Raw genomic sequence first — 19,890 nt, forward strand, 5'->3', positions numbered from 1 at the left:
AGCCCAGGGCTGCAGTTTTACCTTGGGGTATTTCCCACCATCCATTCAGAGCCTGCCATGAAGGAACACCTCCATTTTCTCATCCAGCATGATCATGGATGTCCCAGACAGCCCAGTCAATCCCTGCTGGGCAGCACAGGGGAACCACACTGCCCAGGGACCCCTTTGCAAGTGGACCTGGGGAGGGAACTCCAGGGGCCTTCCCACCAAGGAGCACAGAGGAATGGGAGCTTTTTCTTAAAAGATGAACCCTGATAAACATCTGCCAAGCTTGGATGTTACTGGCATCCTTCTAGATGTGATTTTAAAGTTTAGAGCAGTTCCATAACTCCATGGTTACAAAGCTTTCTAGTTGGTTATTCCATTTTCTTTTGCTGGTCCCAGCTATTTGAAGAAAACATTCACTCTGGCATAGGGAAACACAAAATTGTTGGCTGTCCTGAATCCCCCAAGCAGAAGCTGCAGGAGAAGCAGAGAGTGGGAGTAGGTAAAATGTATGGTTTACTCCAGTGTATGCCTTTGAAAATGAAACATGGAAACAGATCCTTGGAGGGAGAAATGCAAAATATGTTGTTGTTGGGGCCTTCAGCAGAACTCATGTGTGCTTGTTATTAATACTTTGTAAAGCAGCTGGACAAGGGAAAACAACCCAAAGCAGGGATGCTGCTGCAATAAATATCCCATTGGAGAAGAAAGATTGAAGAGCTCAGCGGGACGGGGGCTGGATGTCACAGGCAGGAAAACAAGCAGCTTTGGCAGGTCTGGAGGTCACTGTCCTGTCAGCTGTCACCCAAAGAGAGCAGGGAGAGCCACAGAAGTGACTCTGAGTGTCTGTGAGCTCTTTATGGAGGGAAATGTGAACTCACTGCACTGCCAGGGGTGCCAGGCAGTGGCATCCAGCACGGGGGCTCTTGCCAGGCAGGATGAGGAGTCACCTGTGCTCACAGGATGGCACTGTGAGGCGTGTACACATAAAATCAGGGTTGGAAAAGTCCTTAGAAAGGCACAGGAACTGCTTATAATTTGATCCACTGGCAATGCAAAGCACACTTTGCTCACATGCCTGTGGAGCCCTGCTGGGAGGTGTCAGTCCTGTGGGACTGGAGGGGAACACATGGGTAGAACAGCCCATCTCTATTTCTGTCAGACTTGCCTCTAAATTCTATGTCACGACAAAACATTTCCTCTGGTTATCTCACAACACTTCGTATCTCAGCTACTTTTTCTCCCACAGCAACAGACACCTTCTCTGGTTTTCTACCTGCACCCTCTCCCACAATTTCAGACAACTAAATCTTCCTCATCCTCACCAGAAGCATCCCTAAACTGTGTTTTGACATGGCAGGGAGCTGGAAAAGGCAGTCTGGACCACTTCCATGATAACCTCTACTCTGGGCACTCCTCTGCCCTTACCCATCCTTTGCACCCACTTCCCTGGTGAGATTTGTTCCAAGGACCTTTACGTGCAGCAGAAACCTGTCTGTGCAGCTGCTGCCCAACTTCTGCTCATCTTCACACCCCAGACCAAGCCAGCAGATTATTTTTCCAGTGTCTGGAAGAGGAGAGGGATGAAAGCTCAGTGCTTACCCTGCGACCCTTCATCCCTCGGACCCCTGGCGCACCCCGGGCTCCTGCTGGACCCTGCAAGGGGAAAAGGACACAAAATGAGGAAGGCAGCAGCTTTGGTAGGACCCTACATTCCTCTGTGATCTGCAGGGGCCTCAGATGCAGACCCTTGACCAGGAAATTGGTTCATTAAACACTTGCTAAAAACATCACCATTTTTACTTGCCTATAAATGGCCTTTTTTTTTTTAAGTCACAGATTGACTTTGGATTGTGAACATTTAGGCCAAAGATCCTGGCTGAGGTTTGTGTGCTTAATGACCTGCAGGCTGTTATCTGTGTCAGTGGTGTGATGTGAAGAGAAGTTGAACATCCAGAACCCTCTCTGAATCTATTAAAAGCAGCTGTTTCTCAGCATCTGTTCAAAAATAATAATAACCAGGATCTGGATTTTAGATGTCCAAATACAAAATCAGACACCTCATCTTGGGTATTCAAGTTTGATCTTTTCAGCCAAATACTGACTTAAAGTAATTGTTGCCCTGTTAATGCTGCATAAATATTGATACTGGCAGATATATACTAATTTAATGTGGACTGTTGGTGTTGTGGATGATCCTGTTCTTACAATTATAGAAGGATTTCAGGTTTTCTTTTAATCTGGATTTGTACACACATGTTTCATTAATGTGCATACAGAAAATGCAGAAAGACAGTTTATTTTCCCTGCTAGCATATTTATCAGAGTAAAAAAAAAAAATAAAGGATATACTTATTTAACAGTACTCAGTTCTGTATCACAGCTTTTAAACCTGGTATTTAAAGTTAGTGCCTTCCTGCTGTCAGAAAAGGAAACCTCAAAATGACACATTCACTCCTTGCTCTTTTAAACATTCCACATCAAATTTGGCTGTTTACATCTTAATAGCTTTTACCAGCTGTCAGCCCTGCAAATTCCACCACAGATCAGAACAGAACTGGACTGTGATCTTCCTCCTGCTCCTACAACTGCCAGTTATGAGGATTTTGCCTTTGTGCATGGCATGTAAGTTCAGGATACAAATGCTGAGCTGTTCTCACTCAGGATGGCAAAGCCAGTAGACTGTAGCTGTGTTTGTGATCACAGTACATCTCAGTTTTGGTACCGAGGACAGTGGTGACTGGCACAGGCAGTGGATGTGTCAGAGGCCTGTTTTATAGAGATTTTTATGATAACCATGTATTGAAATGAAATCCTTAGCTGGCATTTGGAATCTCCTCTGGAAGTCTCAGCCTATCCCAAACAGCTTATAAAAGTACAAGGACAGAAACACTCATTGTGATGGCAAACATGGAGGGAATAGCTACATACCCTGCTGGAATTCCAATGGACTGTTTAGGAGAAGATAAGTGACCCTAAATATTCCTATATATACACATTATTCCCAAAACTGTATATCAAGAGAAAAGATGCACCGTAATGGTGAGTAAGAAGAGGAAAAAGGAATTCACAAGCCTCAGGAAGCTGAAACCAAGGACAAAGTTTCCTACCATTGACTTTGCTCCCCATTTCCAGTCATCTTTTGTTGAATTAATCACTACTAAAGCTCACTCAAAGATTTTAACAGTTTAGGACAAACAACTGCATGCCTCAGGTCTGGCTTGAAAGGCAAATAAGGAATGTTTGATGGAAAAACAGCTGGAGTTAATGAGTGGGGATTTGATATTAGGAGATTATTTGATTTACTGGCTCTGTGGGGAAGTTTGGCTTATTGAATTATGACTTTTTAAAATGCAATTGTGAAGCAAACATTTTGCTTGGATGAAATTGTTATTTGCCTGCAGGAGAAGAGGGAACTGAAGGAAGCAGATGGACCTGGGGACAGTCTCAGCTCCCAGAGCTTTGCTGAGAGGTTTTGGTATCTCTACCTGCATCTGATGCCTCAGCTCTTTCTATTGTTATGCCCCAGTGAAGACAGACAAAATTTGGCCTCACTTGAAGGTACATTTGGTGGTGCATGGGATGGTGCTCAGGGCTGGAGCTCTCTGCCACAGCACAGAAACTGCCTGGCCAGGGGTGCTCACAGGCCTGGAGCAGGAGGGAGCCCAGTGCTCCAGCTGTCCCCAAGTCAAGTGGCAGCCAGCATGGTGGGAATTGTTAAAAATGAGACATCTATAGATATGCAGCTGCCTCTAGGCTTCTGTCAACAGCAGGTGCTGCCATGAGGGGCCACAGAGCAGCTCAGTGCTGGGGGCTGAGGGTGGCATCGTGCTGCTTTTATTGTAAGGAGCTGGCTGGTGCCACACTGCTGCTCTCCAGGCAGAGATGGGTCACTCCCAGGTGCTGCTTGAACTCAGATTTTCTCTTTTCCTCACCTCCACTCACTTGTTACTGCACAGTCAGTGCCCAGGCAGCAGCCGCCTGCAGCCAGTGCACCCAGAGCTCCTGGCAGTGGCACAGCTGACCCTGATTTGGAGGCCACACCTCTGGCACTTCCAGGCCATTTCACTGCTGTGATCTTCCTCCCAGTTACCAGCACTGTGGGAATTCACACACTGAGCAAAATCCATTCCCTGCACCCACCCAGGGCTGCTTTTTTGTTGGCTCCAGCAGCACTTGTGCTGCTGGGAGAGCCCGAACTACATCTAAAGAACATCTGTGGGAAACTGGAGCCAGGCTAAAATCTGCCTCCATGGCCATTGCATGCTCCAGCCACAGCTGCAGTGTGCCAGATGAGCCTGTCCAGATGGAGGGTCTGTCTGGGGGAGCTGCTCTGCTGCTCCTCTCATGCCAGCAGGGGATTTGACCATGCAGGACAGTCACGCTGCATGCCATGGCCACTGTGATAAATCACCATGATAAATCACTGGGATACATCACTATACCACATAGCACCACACTGCCAACCATTCCCAGCCCAGAACACCTTGAACTAGGGAGCTTGTGTCCTGCCAAAAGATTGAGGCTGGATTGTGACTTTCCTTGGGAGTACAAAATTTTGAATTAAGCACTGTGGGTTTTTTTGTGTCTCTTTCCATGTTGCTCCCACCCATGTCCCATCCCTCTCCCCATATCTCTTGTTTATATCAAACTCAAATAAACTAGAATACAGTTGCTGGACTTAGTCCATGCATGCCCAGGATGTGGTGCTACAAGATGATGATAGCTTTTACTTACTGTTGGTCCAGGGATCCCAGGAAAACCCACTTCTCCTGGCATGCCAGGGTGCCCCTAAAAGGGAAGGCAAAAGAACATGCCTGCTGTGAATGTCCACAATCTGCATTGACCTTTTTCCTCCCAGTGGGAAGACAGGAAAAATGGCATTGTTGGCTGCTGGCACAGTCAGGCAGATCTGATATTTGTCAGGGTAAAATTGCTCAGGGGCAGAAGGAAATGGCCAGGCTGCCACTAGCCAGCGATATCAGCAGCAAGGTTTTCTGAACAGCCCAGAAGAGAATGGGCTGAATTAATACAAAAATATGTCTTTGGGTCTTGTACTACAGTGGACAGGAAAGAAGTGTCAGAGAGACAAGATCCAGCTGAGGTCCCCAGTGTGAAATTCCTAAACGCAGCTCCCTGAAAGGCAGAGCACAGCAAGCACAGTGACTGTGCTGCCCAAGCATTGCCAGTTGCCCTGGTCAGCTGGGACAGATCCTTGTTGGTGGGCATTGTCTGTTCTAGAGCCAGGACAGTTGGGAACAGGCAGTCTTTCAGCTCCTGGCTGTCACAGCAGGTCCTTAGCTGATGGAGCCACAGAACACACCTCATACTGCTGGGAAAACTGCTGGACTCAGCTGCTGGGGAGAGGCTGCACCTCAATATCCACTCAAATGCCCACTGCCATCCCCACAGACAGGGGAAGAAATTGCAGCTATTGTCATGAAACTAAAAGAGAGGAGAAGCTGCACCCTTGGCTAGGAGAGACAGAGAGGTGGCAGCAAGAGTGAGAGAATGCAGACTTACTCCTTACCATCGACCCCTTGACTCCTGGAGGGCCTGGGGGTCCCACTGGGCCACGGTCACCCTAGGAGAGAGACATGGGGAAGAGTGACCTAGAGCAATGAAACAACCAAAAAAATCCAACCAATTCATGTCTGTGCCATCAGCTTTCTACCAGAAATGCTTCCAGTATTACTCTCTTTCCATCCATCTCAGTAATGGAAGAATTGCAGGAATTAACTAATCCCAAGAGAGGGGACTTTACTCTTGCCATCAAAAGCACCAAGGTATGAAGGAAACAGGCACAGCACCTTCAATTCCAAACAGGGCTGGGGCTGAACCCAAGGAAATGTGCAGCCCTGCCCACCCCAGGCAGGACATGTCTGTTCTGCAGAGTCACAATCCCTACACGTGCTGTGGGATTTGAAGTCTGCTGTCACAAGGCCCTGCTGAGAGCAGGGAATCCAGCTGGAAAAGACCAGAGATGCTGCCTGGTGCTTTCAGAGGAGACTGTGGGTGTTTTGGGGGAACTCCCTGTCCTGTGGCTCATACTGAGACCACAGTGCCATCAACAATGACCTGGAGGTCTGATTTATGAGGGGCTCAGGGCTGGATGACTCCCCAGCCCAGCCTAAAACAAGCAGTTAAAAAAACAATGTACCAAAACATCACTTATTCATTGCAAAAGTCTTCCTTATCCCCTCATGCAGGCCCTCTCACTTTCCATGAACAGTTCCTTGACCCAAAGGTAGGAGACAAGAGGGTCAAGCCCCCACCAGCACCACTACAACCTGCTCATGTGAGGGTGACATGAAGGTGTGGCTTTAGCAGTGGGACATCAACAGCTCCTTTGGGAGATGGTGGCTGTTGCCACACAACTGTCTGTGGTCTCCCTGCAGCCCCAGGGGTGCCCTGGGAATTTGGTGTGTTAGGTTTGTATGCTCAGGGGGATGAGGAAGGAGGATTTAGCAAATGCTGCCAATTAGTTTACGCCCAAAATCTGACCTACCTTCCAACAGCAAAAAGTGTAAGGGGAAATATTTTCTGGGCTCTAAGGAGCTTATTAAAAACAAACCCCAGAGTTTGTGTTGTCACCAGTTGGCCCTTGAAAACCAATGTATGGATTTTTTTCTCCCTGAATGGATGGATTTTATTAAGTGTGTATTAACTGTATTGTTCTCTTTGATAATCTTTGGATTCTACTGGCTTCAGTCTTAACTTTTGCAGCTCTCAGGATGGAGACTGCTGACTCAGCTATGTCTAATGAAAGCATATTTCCCACTTCATTTAGCTCACAAGAGCATAGTAAGCTGTAGGACACTATGCCAACTGGAGGCCTGGTTGAGGTTTTGATTTGATGATAGCTATTTCTGTCATCCCTAAATTTGTCCTAGTAGAGAAGCTTGATGGAAATCCCAGCTGTGCTGAGGATCTACAAGGGCAGATTTTCAAAGGACAGCCTGGGTTTGCCTTGACACTGATGTAACATCATCACATTACAGAGCTGATCTGGAAGTTGAGGAGACTTCATGTGGTCAAGGCTTTGGCATAGAAGGCACAGGGACAAATGTGAACTTAATGGAATGGAGGAAAAGATCTTCCCACGTCTCCTGCATGGCAAACACCTTATTCTTCATTCAATTCAGGGCTGCAGCTGCCAATGAGACAGCTCACTCAGGCACCAATTTTCTGTGTAACCACCCTGGACACATCACTCTTTATTCCTCTGTTTTCCCTCTCTAAAACACGGCCCACATCATGTCACTCTTTTTAGCTCTTGTGAGCCTTGACAGCTTGGACTGAGACTGACTCTGCTACTGCCCCACCGGGGCCACAGGACAGAGAGGCCTTTCCAAAGGCTGCTGTGGACAGACAATAAAATGGATCTGCAGCAAACACAGTATAACTGTCACAGAGTCTTTACATCATTACCCAGAGGACAGGGCTTGAAGCAATAAAAGTGAGAAAGAGAGCACTGATGTGTGGAATGCATCGTTTTATGCTCCTCGCTATCTTTACGGCCGCACTGTGAATAATTAAACCACCAGTGAAAACCAGCAGCGTGCGAGTGAGATACAATGAGTGACACAGATGATTTGTCTTTGGGAGCTGCCTCTGAATAAAAGTTTACACTCTAACAGAAAACAAATTAACGTCCTTTTACGTTTTTATGTGAAATAAAGCCCTTTTTATTCCCCTGGAAGAGGTTTGTGTCTGTAGTGTACACAAGAGGGCACCAGCCCCGAGTGTGCCCAAAGCAACCGGGGCAGCCAGATGGGATGGTCCTCACCAGATAAAAAGGGAAATATTTGGACCAGCTCAGATGGGTGGCTGCACTCTTGTACACCTGAGAAATTGCTGAGACCTCCTGTTCCATGCAGGTTTAGCCCTGGTTCTGTGTGACCCCCCCCCCAGGCAACCCAGAGGACAGCTCTGCAGAAATCTGTAACCTCAATCCTATGGACTCCTGCCATGACCAGCAACACAGGGCTGATGGATCCCCCATTCCCATAAAAACCAGAGCTGACTGTTAAATACAAACTGCCTGGCACATTATGAATGAGGAAAGTTAATTTTTCAAAGAATATTTGACAGCATCTCCCTGGAGGGCAGCACGTGTTAATTCCTGAATGAGAAGTGGATGATTTTGGCCTGGTCCTAATCTAGGTCAGACACCCTGGACGTGCTTCATTCCCAGCTGGGTGTTGCACTCACATCACAACTTAAATCTCCACAACCCTCTTCCCACCCCAGCCTCCCTATCCTGCAAAAATTTCAACAATTTCATTGCAAGCAATCTTACCTTTTCTCCTGCTATTCCAGGCTCCCCCACCGGACCAATGAAACCCATGAGACCCTGAGGAAAGAGAAGAGCACAGCTAATTTTCAGTTTTTATTTGCTGAGAAAGTAAACAGTTCCTTTGGTCCACCTTGCTGGTTGCAATAGCACAGCATCCCTCCTATAATGCTCAGTAATTCCCACTGGCTACCAGAGCGGATGGAGTTGCTCCCGGCCATGGGAATGTCTAACTCCACAGCTGGTTCTGCTTTAGGGGCCAGCTGGAACAGCAGCACGAGGATCTGCAAGAACCACAACACACAGAGCAGTGGATGAGTGAAGGAAGGAAGGCTGAGTCCATAGTGTGGCTTTGTTCTGTGAGCTTTCCCCAAAACAGCTTCCCCAGGAGCTCCTGGGTTGCACAGAGACAGATTTACCATCATTTAGCAGCTGGACTGGGTAGATTTCTTCTGGGTTAATCCAAGCTGCCTCAGCCCTTTGTGCAGACTAATTTTGCCCTGGATAGTGTCGTGCTGGTGGGATGCCAGTAGGAAATAAAGGTTCCTGCAGCCAGAGACGCCAGCAGGGCAGTGGATCTCGTACACTACTCCAAAACCATCTTGGAACAAAACTCCAGTCTAAGCTCAGGGTTTAACAATGTTCAGGATAACCAAGAGGCAAACAGAACTGCTTTTAATTAGGAAGATGGAAACAGATGCAATCTCAAGAGAAGATTCCTGAGAATTAAGATAAATTAACCTCCCTAAAACCTCCAGTGATTTCTGGCTCTGGAGATGCAAGGGACTGTCCCCTCTGCCACTGCAGGCAGACGTCTCCTCTGTGTCATTATGGAAATACCAATTAGTCATGGGATGACAGCTACAAACAGAAAAGCTCCACTATCCTGTAGGGGTGTCACCAGCCTTTCTGAAGTGGTCTTTGTGTCAGAAGCTGAGGCACTCCTGGAACACAAGACTGTCACCTTGGCCAGGCTGCACTGACCAGACACCCGTGGCAAGCAGAGCTGGACTCCCCACAGATTGCCCAGTGCAGGAATCAACTGGAGAGCAGAAAACTCTGCAACATCTGCCTATGCAAGGTTGCCACTGGGTGGCATTGCTGAAGGCTGCTGGATCAATTGTCCTTTCAATAAGACACAAGTGCAGGTACTACACTGCATCCAGTTTCTGAATTTTTCCAATAGCCCAAAGCCACAAAGAAGACAAACGTTATGGCAGAGAATGGCAAAGCAATGAGATGCAACAGGGAAATTTGCATTGCTAGGCAAAAATAGACAATAAAGGAAGAAAGAATACATCTCTTGTTCATTTCCAATTTCTTGGAAAACCACAGAACTCTTTTTCTCTCTCCTGGGAATATGATCTTTAGGAAATTTCTGGTTCCTTAGGCCAGTCCCTGCAGAAGAGGGATCCCTGCTCTGCAGAAAGTGTTGGTCCTATTCAGAATATGACTGTTTCAAGCTCCCTTCCAAGGGGTGCTGAATGTCCAAGCTCAGGCCTGAAGGCCAATCTTCAGACCCACTGTCCATGGCAGCATCCACCCTAAAAAGCCTCCCAGGAAGCTGGGTCCTGAAGCCAGGTGTACTGGTGATGCTACTCAGGCTGGCCTGCTGGTGCTGGCCTGCTGGTGCAAGATCCCTGCTTGCAGAGGGGTTTGCAGGGATCTGAGCACACCAAGAGCCCCCAACACCCTCCTGAGACCCCCCCTTGCTGTCACAGATGTACTACTTGCTATGGCAGCTCATGCAGAAACCTTCTGGCATGGCCAACACTGGTCCTGCTGCACAGATGGGATGGAAGGGGAGCACAGCCAACATTTCAGCCCAAACCCAGGGAAAATTCTGCCTGTGCTGGTGCACTGTGGTACTGCACAGGGGAAGATGTGACTGCTTCCCACGTGAGAGGAGCATCCCATGGTGTGAATGTAAGATGCAGAGCTGGGACCTTGTAGCTTCCAGCACAGTAGCTCTGCAGTGTTTGCAGCCAGCACTGTCTGCTCTGGGTTAAATTAACCAACATTGCTGTGTCTGCAAGCAGACACAAATAGAGATAGATATGTCTATGCCAAATAAATCTCAGTAATTTATCAGGAGTATAAGAAAAAACAGGGGAAGATTGGGTAATGATGTTCCTCACTGGCCAAAACAGGATAGACACTAAAGACAAGGAGATTCAGGTTTTAGGACAGAAAGATTTAGGCTTTAAGAACCAGAAGAGCTGCCAATGGCAAATATTTAATCAAAGCAGACACGAATTGTGGTCATTACACTAAAATGGCCGTGGCACAACATATTTTCCTCAGGTTCCCAGGGTTGAAAAGAGGGCCTGCATCAAACAGGGCTCTGGGCAGTGTGTGTAATGATGCACGTGAAGTCCCAGCAGCAGTGGCTGCCCGGATAAAGGCCCACACTATGCAGGAAAGAATGTAAAACATTTATATGAGACAGGAGTTCAGCATGTCGCTCATGATTCAGTCTGCTGTATTCCCCAGCCAAGGGCATGGCGGAAAAGGGATGGAGATTGTTAAAAAGTTGCTGGGGGCTTGTGGAGGGGGTGGGCAAGGAAAGGAGGGGGGACTGGTGGGTTGTAATTCCTAACTCCTGTCTCGCTTTCCCCATTTATTGTTCAGCCCTGTCATAATTAAGCCCCCCCTCTTGGCTGCACCAACAGAGAGCAAGTCAGCACTGAAGGCTTGCATAAATCAGAGCCCATTGGAGAGGAAGAAGCGGCCCAGCATGAGCAGGGTCTCCCAGGGACGGGCGCGCTGGTCGCTCCCAGCGGGAACCGATGGCGGCCTCTCTGTTTGACTGCTCCGCTAGAACTCACAACAAAACAAACCAGGCACAAAGGGAAGGAACGGGAGGGAGGAAATGTACAATCCTCCCATTCAGATGAAAGAAAGGGAAAGTAAAACAGTAAATATCGCGGTTTATAGACAGGAGGATGCTCTGACCCGCGAAGAACAGCCATGTGGTTTAACCCTCTGTGCACCGGGCTCAGCCCGGCCCTGGTGCTGGGCTGGGCTTCCACCATCCTGGGAGTGAGGGAAGAGAAGGTGGAGATGTGCTGTGGAAACACCACAGTGTCTGAAAATCCCTGACTGAGGTGTCTGGAGGTCAGAGACATCCTGGAGGAGAAGGTGAAGGGCTGGAAAGGAGCAGTGCTAACATGTGGGAAACACCAGTGCAGTTCCCTGCTCCGTTCTTGGTGACCCTCTTGACCTTGGCCAGGACAATCAGGACGTCCCCATCTGCAAACCTGACATTACAGCCCCTCTCCTTTGGAAGGGGAAAGGCATGAAGGAGATGGTGCCATTGTGTTGGAGATGGGGAGAGATGGGGACACTGATTCAGTGATCAGAATCCATTGTCCTTTGACAAATTATCTTAGAATACTGATATTGGGACAACATACTTTGACCTTAAAGGACAAGAGAAGGGCCTTGGCTGCCCTTCCCAGCACAGAGTGATGGGTACATGGCTGACCCTGACACAGCCTGTGAGCCAGCAGGGTTGTCACTTCTTGTCCAGGGGAAGGGACTCAAACAGCTGCTCCTGCTGTGACAGCACCTCCCAGTTCCACTGAGGACACAAGGCAATTGAAGCCTCTTTCAGCTGGCACAATTCTTCACTGGGATTTTCTGGTGCCAAGCAGGGGGTCCTTGGGGTGGCAGCACCTTCCTGCCTGCTCCAGGCTGTTGCTTCTCCCACAGGGCTCTCTGACCTTCAACATGGACATTTTGGTGACATTCTCCTGCTGTGCATTCCCCAGCTTGGGGACAGGAAAGCTGGTGGCTTCCCTGGCCAGGGGCCTTGTACTCCTCTTCATATCCTTCTGACTCCATCTGCAGGCAAGGAAGGGTTAACCCACACATTTCCAGGGTACCGGGGCGCCTGGCAGCTGGAATCCTTCCAGCACATGGAGACAACAAGCATCTCATGAATGATCTTCCCCAGTCTGTGTCCTTGCAATGGAAAAACAACACATCAGGGACTGCCCTGTGCCTTAAAACCTCATTTTTCAACGAGAGCTCAAGTGTCACCGGAAACCTCACAGAAACTCCCGTGTTTTCCTAACCAGATGTCCCTAAGAAAGGGAAGAAATCTCCAATGAGATGGATGGCTGATCTCTTCTCATGCTGTTATGCTGAGATTTTCTACTCTGAGAGAAACCATTTGCCAGGCAGAGCAGCAGGGCTAAGAAGTGTGACCACCCTTACTGTGGAATAGAAAACACCAGGGTCTCCTGGTGTTTTCTATTCCACTCTCACTTGCACAAGAGAAAACAGGGTGAGGTGATGGTGTCTTCAGTGCCAAGGGCATGGGCCTAGCCTCTCAGGGCTCTGCAAAAAACCAACCCAGCCCCAACACCAACTGCTGATGTTTAAGTGGAGTGAGGAAGGAAACCCCAATGCTCCAGCATCGTTCAGTGGAGATGAGAGGGGAGAGGAGGTTATTTCTCATTACTCTGGTGAGGCATTTTTGCTCTAATTACTTGAGTGGTTCAGAAATGGAAATTTTCTGGGTGATATTTCTAGACAGAGACTAATTGACTAAGAATAACACAGGCAGCTTTCCTACCACTGTGCTGGTTTCAGTGTCAGCAGAGGCCAGCTGTGTTTTCTTTTCGATGAACAGTGCCTACAGTTCTCATCCAAGGTCAGTCCTGAGGGAAGTTAAAGAATAATAATCCTAATGATGCTTTGCCCTTCAAGGACAATGTCTGGTTAAGGATCTCAAAGCACTTCTAAATATTAATTTTTAACAGTATCCACAGGTGCGACTTCAGAACAGGAGGCACTGGGCTAAGCTCTGCTCAGGGCTGTCTCACACCTTCCCCAGAAGGGGAAACTGAGGCACAAAGCACTGGGAAGTGTTGCCTGAGATTGTGCAGAATCTGATAAAGCTGCAAGTAGAACTCAGATGTGGTGAAAAACTTTTCTCCTTCAGTAGTTGCTTTTCAAGGAGCAAGTTAACAACCATAACACAGAAATGGCTCTAATTTCCAAAGAGAAGTAACCACCTTTGATATATACAGAGACTGGTATCAGACTGCTGGTACTGAAAAAGATCCACCTTGACTTTTTTTAGACTTGCTTGGTCAGAAACCCTTGGAAGAAGTGACCCAAAGAAGAGCCAGAGAGGCTGACAATCTAAACCAAACCAAACCAAGTGTGCTGACCATCCAGCAGGGAAAGTGTTGGGAAGGACAGCAGTGGTGAGAAGCAGCACCCACAGTGCCAGGGCCAGCTGCCACAGCCACTTTGGTGTGGTCGTGCAGGAACACACAGAATTTGTTGGAGGCTCTGTGGCTTCACTTTCAGGGTTGTTGGTGGACAAGTTTGTTGGTTTCAATCACAGAGATGTGGGAACTATTGCTGCTTTTTCTTTGATGCCTGTGGTTCCCCCAAAGCCTACAGGGATCGTGCATGTCCTGGGTTATGCCAGCAGAACATTCTCCATGGAATTACAGCAAAATGCAGCTCAGTGTCTCTCTTCCCCAGGGTCTGGTTTCTTCAGCTGCTATCTCCTCTATTCCCCAGAAAATCTAGGGGAAGTGAAAGCAACATAGCACCCAAAGCAGAGAATCCCATCCTTAAAGCCTGGAACCTGGAGCACTGAGGCTGTGGGCAGCTTTGAGGTGGTCAGAAGTCCCTGGCCACTGCCCCCTGCCTGCACTCTGAGCACCCAGAACACACTGTACAGAGGAGATCCTCAAGGAGACAAGGGAAATAAGGAATTTACCTGCTCACCAACTTTCCCTGGTCGGCCACGGTTTCCTGGCTCACCCTGCAGGACAAGGAGACAAGGGCACACAGGTTACTGGGCACTGCCAGCCAGACCCTGGGCACAGCCTGGCTCTTTGTACACCCCTTATTTGGGCTGCAAAGTGTGAATCGGCGAAAATCTGTGACAAACATCTTACAAAACCAACTGTGACTGAGAAGAAGAAAGAACTTTCTTACTTATCCAAAGTAAGAAACACTACTGACACAAACATGGAGCAAACATTTGCTGTTCTGGAGTGAAATGCCCCAAAAGCTGATCCTGCTGCAGTAAAATAACCTCCAGAGAATCACATTGAAACATAAGATATCTATGGTGCAGGCCCAGCCTTGTCCTGGTTACTTTATCCCAAAGTTCAACAAAGCATAAAAAGAAAAGACAACACAAATATTCCCAGGAATGCTGCACCCTGTTCCTGTTGTTAGAAAACCTCAGACAGGCACACATTACTGTCACATGGAGCATCCACAAGAAAACTGCAGCAGGAACCCATAAAATAAATGTGAGATAAATCCCAGTGCAGGAAGAAGGAGTTCAGAGCATGGAAATGATGAGGGGTGAAGGAGAAAGCAGAAGGAGAAGGGTTGCACACCCACCAGGGACCAGGGCAGCACGTGGAGGCAGTCGGAGTGCCCTGCAAGGGCCATCCAGGGGCCAGGCTCACCAGTAACCAGCAGTGTCTCCAGGACAGCAGCTGCATTTCCTCAGTAGGCAGATACTCCAGATGTGCTGCCAGACCACATTTTTGCTATTTACTGTTTGAAGAGGTTGTTTTTGTTGGGCTTTCTCTTTCCTTTCGAGTATGGGTTTGTGGAGTGCATTGCCCTGGGATGGCTCCTGCTGATAATTAGGCAGCAAAGATAGGAATGATGTGCATTGTTTTAGAACAAAACCATGGAGAAGCAATGGAAAATGAAGTGATGATGGAGGGAAAAGTTGGTTAATATCAAAAGAGGAACACATTTGTTTATAATAGCTTAAAAATGCACCATCATTCTTTTTGAAGAAAGAAGCAGAAGCTGAGACCCCAAAATTCTGAGAAAAAGAGGAACCCTCAGTTCTCTTGTTTTCTCTGGAATGACTACTTGGGAGAGTGGTAAAGGTGAGAAAAGACATTTCCCTCTTCCTTTCCTCCCTTCTACCCACTGCTTTCCTGATCAGGAACAAACTCTTTTCTTACCTTTAGACCATTGGGACCAGGTGTTCCTGGAAATCCCTTCCGACCAGATCGACCCTGAAATACATGGAAAAACCATAAACATCAACAGCTTGCAGCAGCTTTGCTCACAGGTGCTGCTTACATGCTTGTAAAATAAAAGATAAAGATAAAACATTCATTTTCTGATCCACCTATTACCAGTTTTTGGGATATTTTACCATCCTGAGGAGACAATGATGTACAGATCCATTACAAAATCCTGAGCTGGCAAGCCCACAGATATGATAATATTATTTTTGCTTCTTCTAACTGTGTTTCTGGGATACATCACAGAGGTCAAAAGGACTCTCTCTGACTGTCCAGTCTTTTTTTTTTCTCTTTCGTCTACTCATTGAAAAATACTATAAATCAAGGAAGCAACACAAGGGCTGGTTATGGAGATGGTTTCCAATCAATGTCATTTATCTTGAGGATGAACTGTTTAAACATTAGAGAGTTTTTCAAGGTTTGAGACTTCAGGAAAGTCATAAACTCAACACCCTGTGCAAGTCACTTCCTGGACTTTCAGCCATCCTGGATCAAGCAATCAATCAAGCCCTGGACAAGACAATAATTCATAGCAGGGCAGATTAACTTCCCAAACCAGGAGGGTGGAAGCTTTATGAGAATTTAACTACAATTCCATTGCAAGGTCATCAGAGCTGGTAATAGCTGAGTGAATAAATGAATGAAACCTACCTCTGGACCAGGGACTCCTGGTGGTCCTAAGGGGCCTTCATCTCCCTGAGGTGAAAAGAAATGAAAATAAAAGGCAGAGTAGTGACAAAATTTGGACTCACCATGCAGCAAGAATGAAATGCCTGCAGTATGAGCAGCAGTTAAACACAGGCTGTGTGTTCAGCTGTCACATTTTAACAGCTGAGCCCTTCTCTATCTTAGAACAGCCTCTGAGGTTTCTCAGGGAAAAAAGATCTCAAGTCAAGTCCTGCCAGTAAAAGCCATCCAGAATTTGACCAAGGGAACACCAGTTGATTTGGTCTATGATGAGCTGGATTTGGCCACTAGGGTACCCTGGACATGCTGCCATAACTCTGCTTCATTTGATTTGGCAGGGATGTGAATGCTATAGAGTTCCCTTTTTCTCTCTTCTCCCTCTTTTCTCTCCCTTCCCCCCAAAAAATCATGTTCCAAAATTTCCCACAGAACCACTTGGCAACTGTATGAATGTTTCCCTTCTGCTTTCAGCTGGGACTACACATGCTGCAGAATGGAGCTATCACAAAATCTCACACAGCAATTGGACTCGCTCCTCTCCCTTGGCTCCACACCAATTTCTAATGTGATAGGATCAGATCTACAGTTTCTAAGAGACCTTCAATTAAGCTTCACAAAAATTATCTCAAGTGTCTCAACCCAACTGCCAAGAGAGAAATTAAAAGCGCCCTTGGCAGCCCCAGCCTGGCTGGTCTCCTTTTGGTGGTCAGCCCTGGTAATGAAGGGGCACTGCCAGGCTGAGGGTGGCACTGGGGTCAGGAACCCAGCTCCAAGGGCTCAGACAAGCCACCCACAATATGCCCCATTTCCAGAGGGATCTAATTTAATTCAGAGCCCTGACCCAGTGCCCTGGGTGACCACAGTGGTGAGAGCACGGTGCTGTGCTCTGCTGCACACTCTGAGCCCTGCAGCACAGCTCACACCAAACTCCATGTCCATGTCTTTGGGCTTACTCTTACACTCACTAACTAGAGCAAATTGAAGGCAGCTTGGTCACGCCTGCCTGAACCCGGAATGCAGGGCTTCGATTCCCTTTGTATTTTGGCTGGAATATTTTTTTTTCCCCCCTATTTCACTGCAAATAAATGAGCTAATTTGCATTAATCCCATTTAGAGAACAAGCAGAAGAGTTCCCAGAAAAAGTTAAGAATTATTAGTGCCATTAAAACGAGCTCCTGCCCATGCATGTGCTCAGTATTATTTACACAATGTCTCGTGACTCTGGACAAACAGCTTACACTGGCCTGAGTGAGAGGAAATTACACCAATGTCACTGGAGTTACAACAGGATAAACAGGGAACCCAGACATTCTCTGCTGCTCCCATAATGTACAATTAAATCCGTGACAACTGTTCCCTTCCTAATGACTGCAAGTGGAATGATGCTTCAGGTTCTGAGGGGAAGTGGTGAGTGAAAGCTCTCAGGTGCTGGGCAAATGAATTTCTGCAGAGCAGCAATTCCCATTTCCCTCTCCTTTTATAGAGGGATGTTTCTCTGTGTGAGAGAGCAGAGTCTTCAGGTCTCATGGTTGAAAAGGAGCACACTTAAAAGGAGCAGAAAGCAGATGCCAGGCCAGGGCATGTCTGTGCAAGGGGTTGTGCAGGGAAAAGGGCTCTAACACCCATCTGGAGGTGGGGAACAGGCTTCAAAAGAAAAGCCAAGGCAGAGTTTAGGGTCAGCAGATGCCAGCAGTGACTGGAAGCAGAGATCACAGGCCTTGGAGATCACACAGCTCAGAGGAAGCTCCTCTTCTGCAGGTCTCTGATCACTCAGTATAAGTATCTGCTTCCAAATTCAGAGGGACCAGAGCATTTTTAAACCATAAACACTGTTTCACCATGCATTAATTTAGAAAATTCAGCATTGTTCTTTAAATCAAACCCCTTCTGAGCTGAGGACACTCACCTCTTGTCCAGGCAGCCCTCTTGGTCCAGGTAAACCTCGTGCTCCTGGCTTTCCCTGAGAAAGAGCCAAAGGAAAAGATACTCAGAAAATAGAAACATAAGCTCAGAAGGGCAATTAAAATGAGAAAGCCTCTTTCACAGCCATGGGACATTATCCAATGTCAATTTTGTTACAGAAAAAAAATCGGAAGAAAAGAAAGTGCTGCACTTGGAGGCACCTCAAGCCAAACAGACCAAGTGGACATGCTGGCCAGGACAATCTTTAGGAATCTCCTGGGCTTTCTCTCTTCCCCCCTTCCCACTACTTTGTTTTCCCTGGCTGCTTCCAACCCCACACAGAGCTGCAGACTCTGCTCTACTCACCTTCAGACCTTCAGGACCGTTTTCTCCTGGTGGGCCAATGTCACCTGGGAAGCCCTGGGGGAAATGAGGAACAGTCAGGGTGCAAAGGTGGAATGGTGGAATTCTGCAGGCAGTGTCAGCCTCTGTCAGAGGTTTAGTTAGAAGCTAAGGGACAAGATGTGTTACATGCTGGCAGAGTCCATGTGGGGGTCACCATGGCTTTGGGAGGGCAGGGGACACAAAGGAGCAGCACCATCAGTTTGATGGAAGAGCAGCCTTTCCCAGCAACTCCCTTTAGGTCCATCTTCTTACAAGATTTATTGCAGTGAGGCCCTCCCTGTCATCACACAGCTAAAAGCAGCGATTTGGGTTTTAATTAATCTTTCTGAGCCAGCTCATAACCTCTGTGCTCCCAGAAAGGAGCTGCAGCCTCGGCGACAAAGGGAAGCAGGCGAGGAATTAGGAGAGGTGCTGACACCCTCGTTAGCTGCCGTCAGCCTGGCAGGGCTCCTTCCCAGCCAGCCACCCACCCATCGAGGAGGAAACAAAGGAATCCCTGCTTATTTCCAATAGCAACAAAGAGGAACGATTGCTAAGTGGCAGCACTCAGCTGAGAGCCCTTCCAGACCCTGTGAAATACCAGAACGCTGATGAGGGGAAAACAGACATCAGTTGTGCTGGAAGTGGCTCTCCAGCATCTTACAGACCTTGTCTGGTCACTTAGGAAGGAGAAAAATGATGGTGTGCTGGGGGAAGCTCATCCTGCATCTAAGGTGTCACTGTGACGCTTTTTTTGTAAGGAAAGTAAGAGGATTTTCTACTTTAAATGGTGTCTTGAGGGGGAAAAACTGAAAAAAACCTCCTTCATTTTTTCTATGACAAAAAAGGGGAAGGAAAAAACAGGATCTCATCTACATGAGATGTAGAATGGGTCATGAACCCATCTTGATTCTTCCTGCCCCATCACCACCCATGTGCCCTCATATCCCAGCAGAGAAGTGAAGCCTGAGGCTGGGAGGATGTGGGAAGGAGGTGGTGGGACATACCTCAGGGCCAGGAGGTCCTGGAAACCCGACTGGTCCTTTGTCACCGACTTTTCCCTGCAGAGATTGGAAAAACATGGGGAAAAGTGAGCTGGCTGCTGGCTGTCAGCTTTCCTGTTTAGAACAGCCCACCCCTGCCAAGCTGTCTTTCCAGCTGGGCACAGAACCTTAGCAAGGGAGGTGAGGAAGCAGAGGGTGCTTGGATACTTACCAGGGGGCCTGCCTTCCCTCGAGCCCCAGGAACCCCAGGCAAACCCTGGCTGCCCTGAGAGAGACACATTTTTTTCAGAACACAAAGAGGCATCAAAAAAACTCCAATCCCCCAGGCTCCAGCTTTGTTGCAGAATGAGGAGCATCTCCTAAAGGTTGAGCTCAGCCCTGCATGGAGCTGAGACAGCTGCACTAATGTCAGGGAGATGCTCCTGAGGACAGCCCTGAATTTAGCCCCAGAGAACACGAGCTGCTGCAGTTGGCTGTGGCTCAGAGCCACACAGGCTCCAGCACAGGGCTGTGTGCAGCATTTGTCAGCCACAGCCAGTATCACATTAAATCACAGGGGAGAAGTCATTTGATCAGAAGTTATACAGAGCATTAAGTG

The 19,890-nt window shown here is 47.8% G+C and overlaps 1 protein-coding gene across 3 annotated transcripts in view; it reads right to left on the reverse strand.

Moving 5' to 3' along the window:
- COL27A1 (collagen type XXVII alpha 1 chain) overlaps window positions 1–19,890 on the reverse strand; it is a 145,916-nt gene that overhangs the window by 51,219 nt on the left and 74,807 nt on the right. For all 3 annotated transcript variants that reach the window (XM_050981025.1, XM_050981026.1, XM_009093500.4), the window contains 11 exons: window positions 19,504–19,557; window positions 19,296–19,349; window positions 18,271–18,324; window positions 17,909–17,962; window positions 15,967–16,011; window positions 15,250–15,303; window positions 14,028–14,072; window positions 8,288–8,341; window positions 5,516–5,569; window positions 4,723–4,776; window positions 1,588–1,641 (listed from right to left, as the gene is read on the reverse strand). In XM_050981025.1, the coding sequence (XP_050836982.1) occupies window positions 1,588–1,641; window positions 4,723–4,776; window positions 5,516–5,569; window positions 8,288–8,341; window positions 14,028–14,072; window positions 15,250–15,303; window positions 15,967–16,011; window positions 17,909–17,962; window positions 18,271–18,324; window positions 19,296–19,349; window positions 19,504–19,557 (576 nt within the window). The remainder of the gene's footprint in view (window positions 1–1,587; window positions 1,642–4,722; window positions 4,777–5,515; window positions 5,570–8,287; window positions 8,342–14,027; window positions 14,073–15,249; window positions 15,304–15,966; window positions 16,012–17,908; window positions 17,963–18,270; window positions 18,325–19,295; window positions 19,350–19,503; window positions 19,558–19,890) is intronic.

This window comes from Serinus canaria, chromosome 17 (genome assembly GCF_022539315.1).
Source record: "Serinus canaria isolate serCan28SL12 chromosome 17, serCan2020, whole genome shotgun sequence".
Classification (NCBI taxonomy): domain Eukaryota; kingdom Metazoa; phylum Chordata; class Aves; order Passeriformes; family Fringillidae; genus Serinus; species Serinus canaria.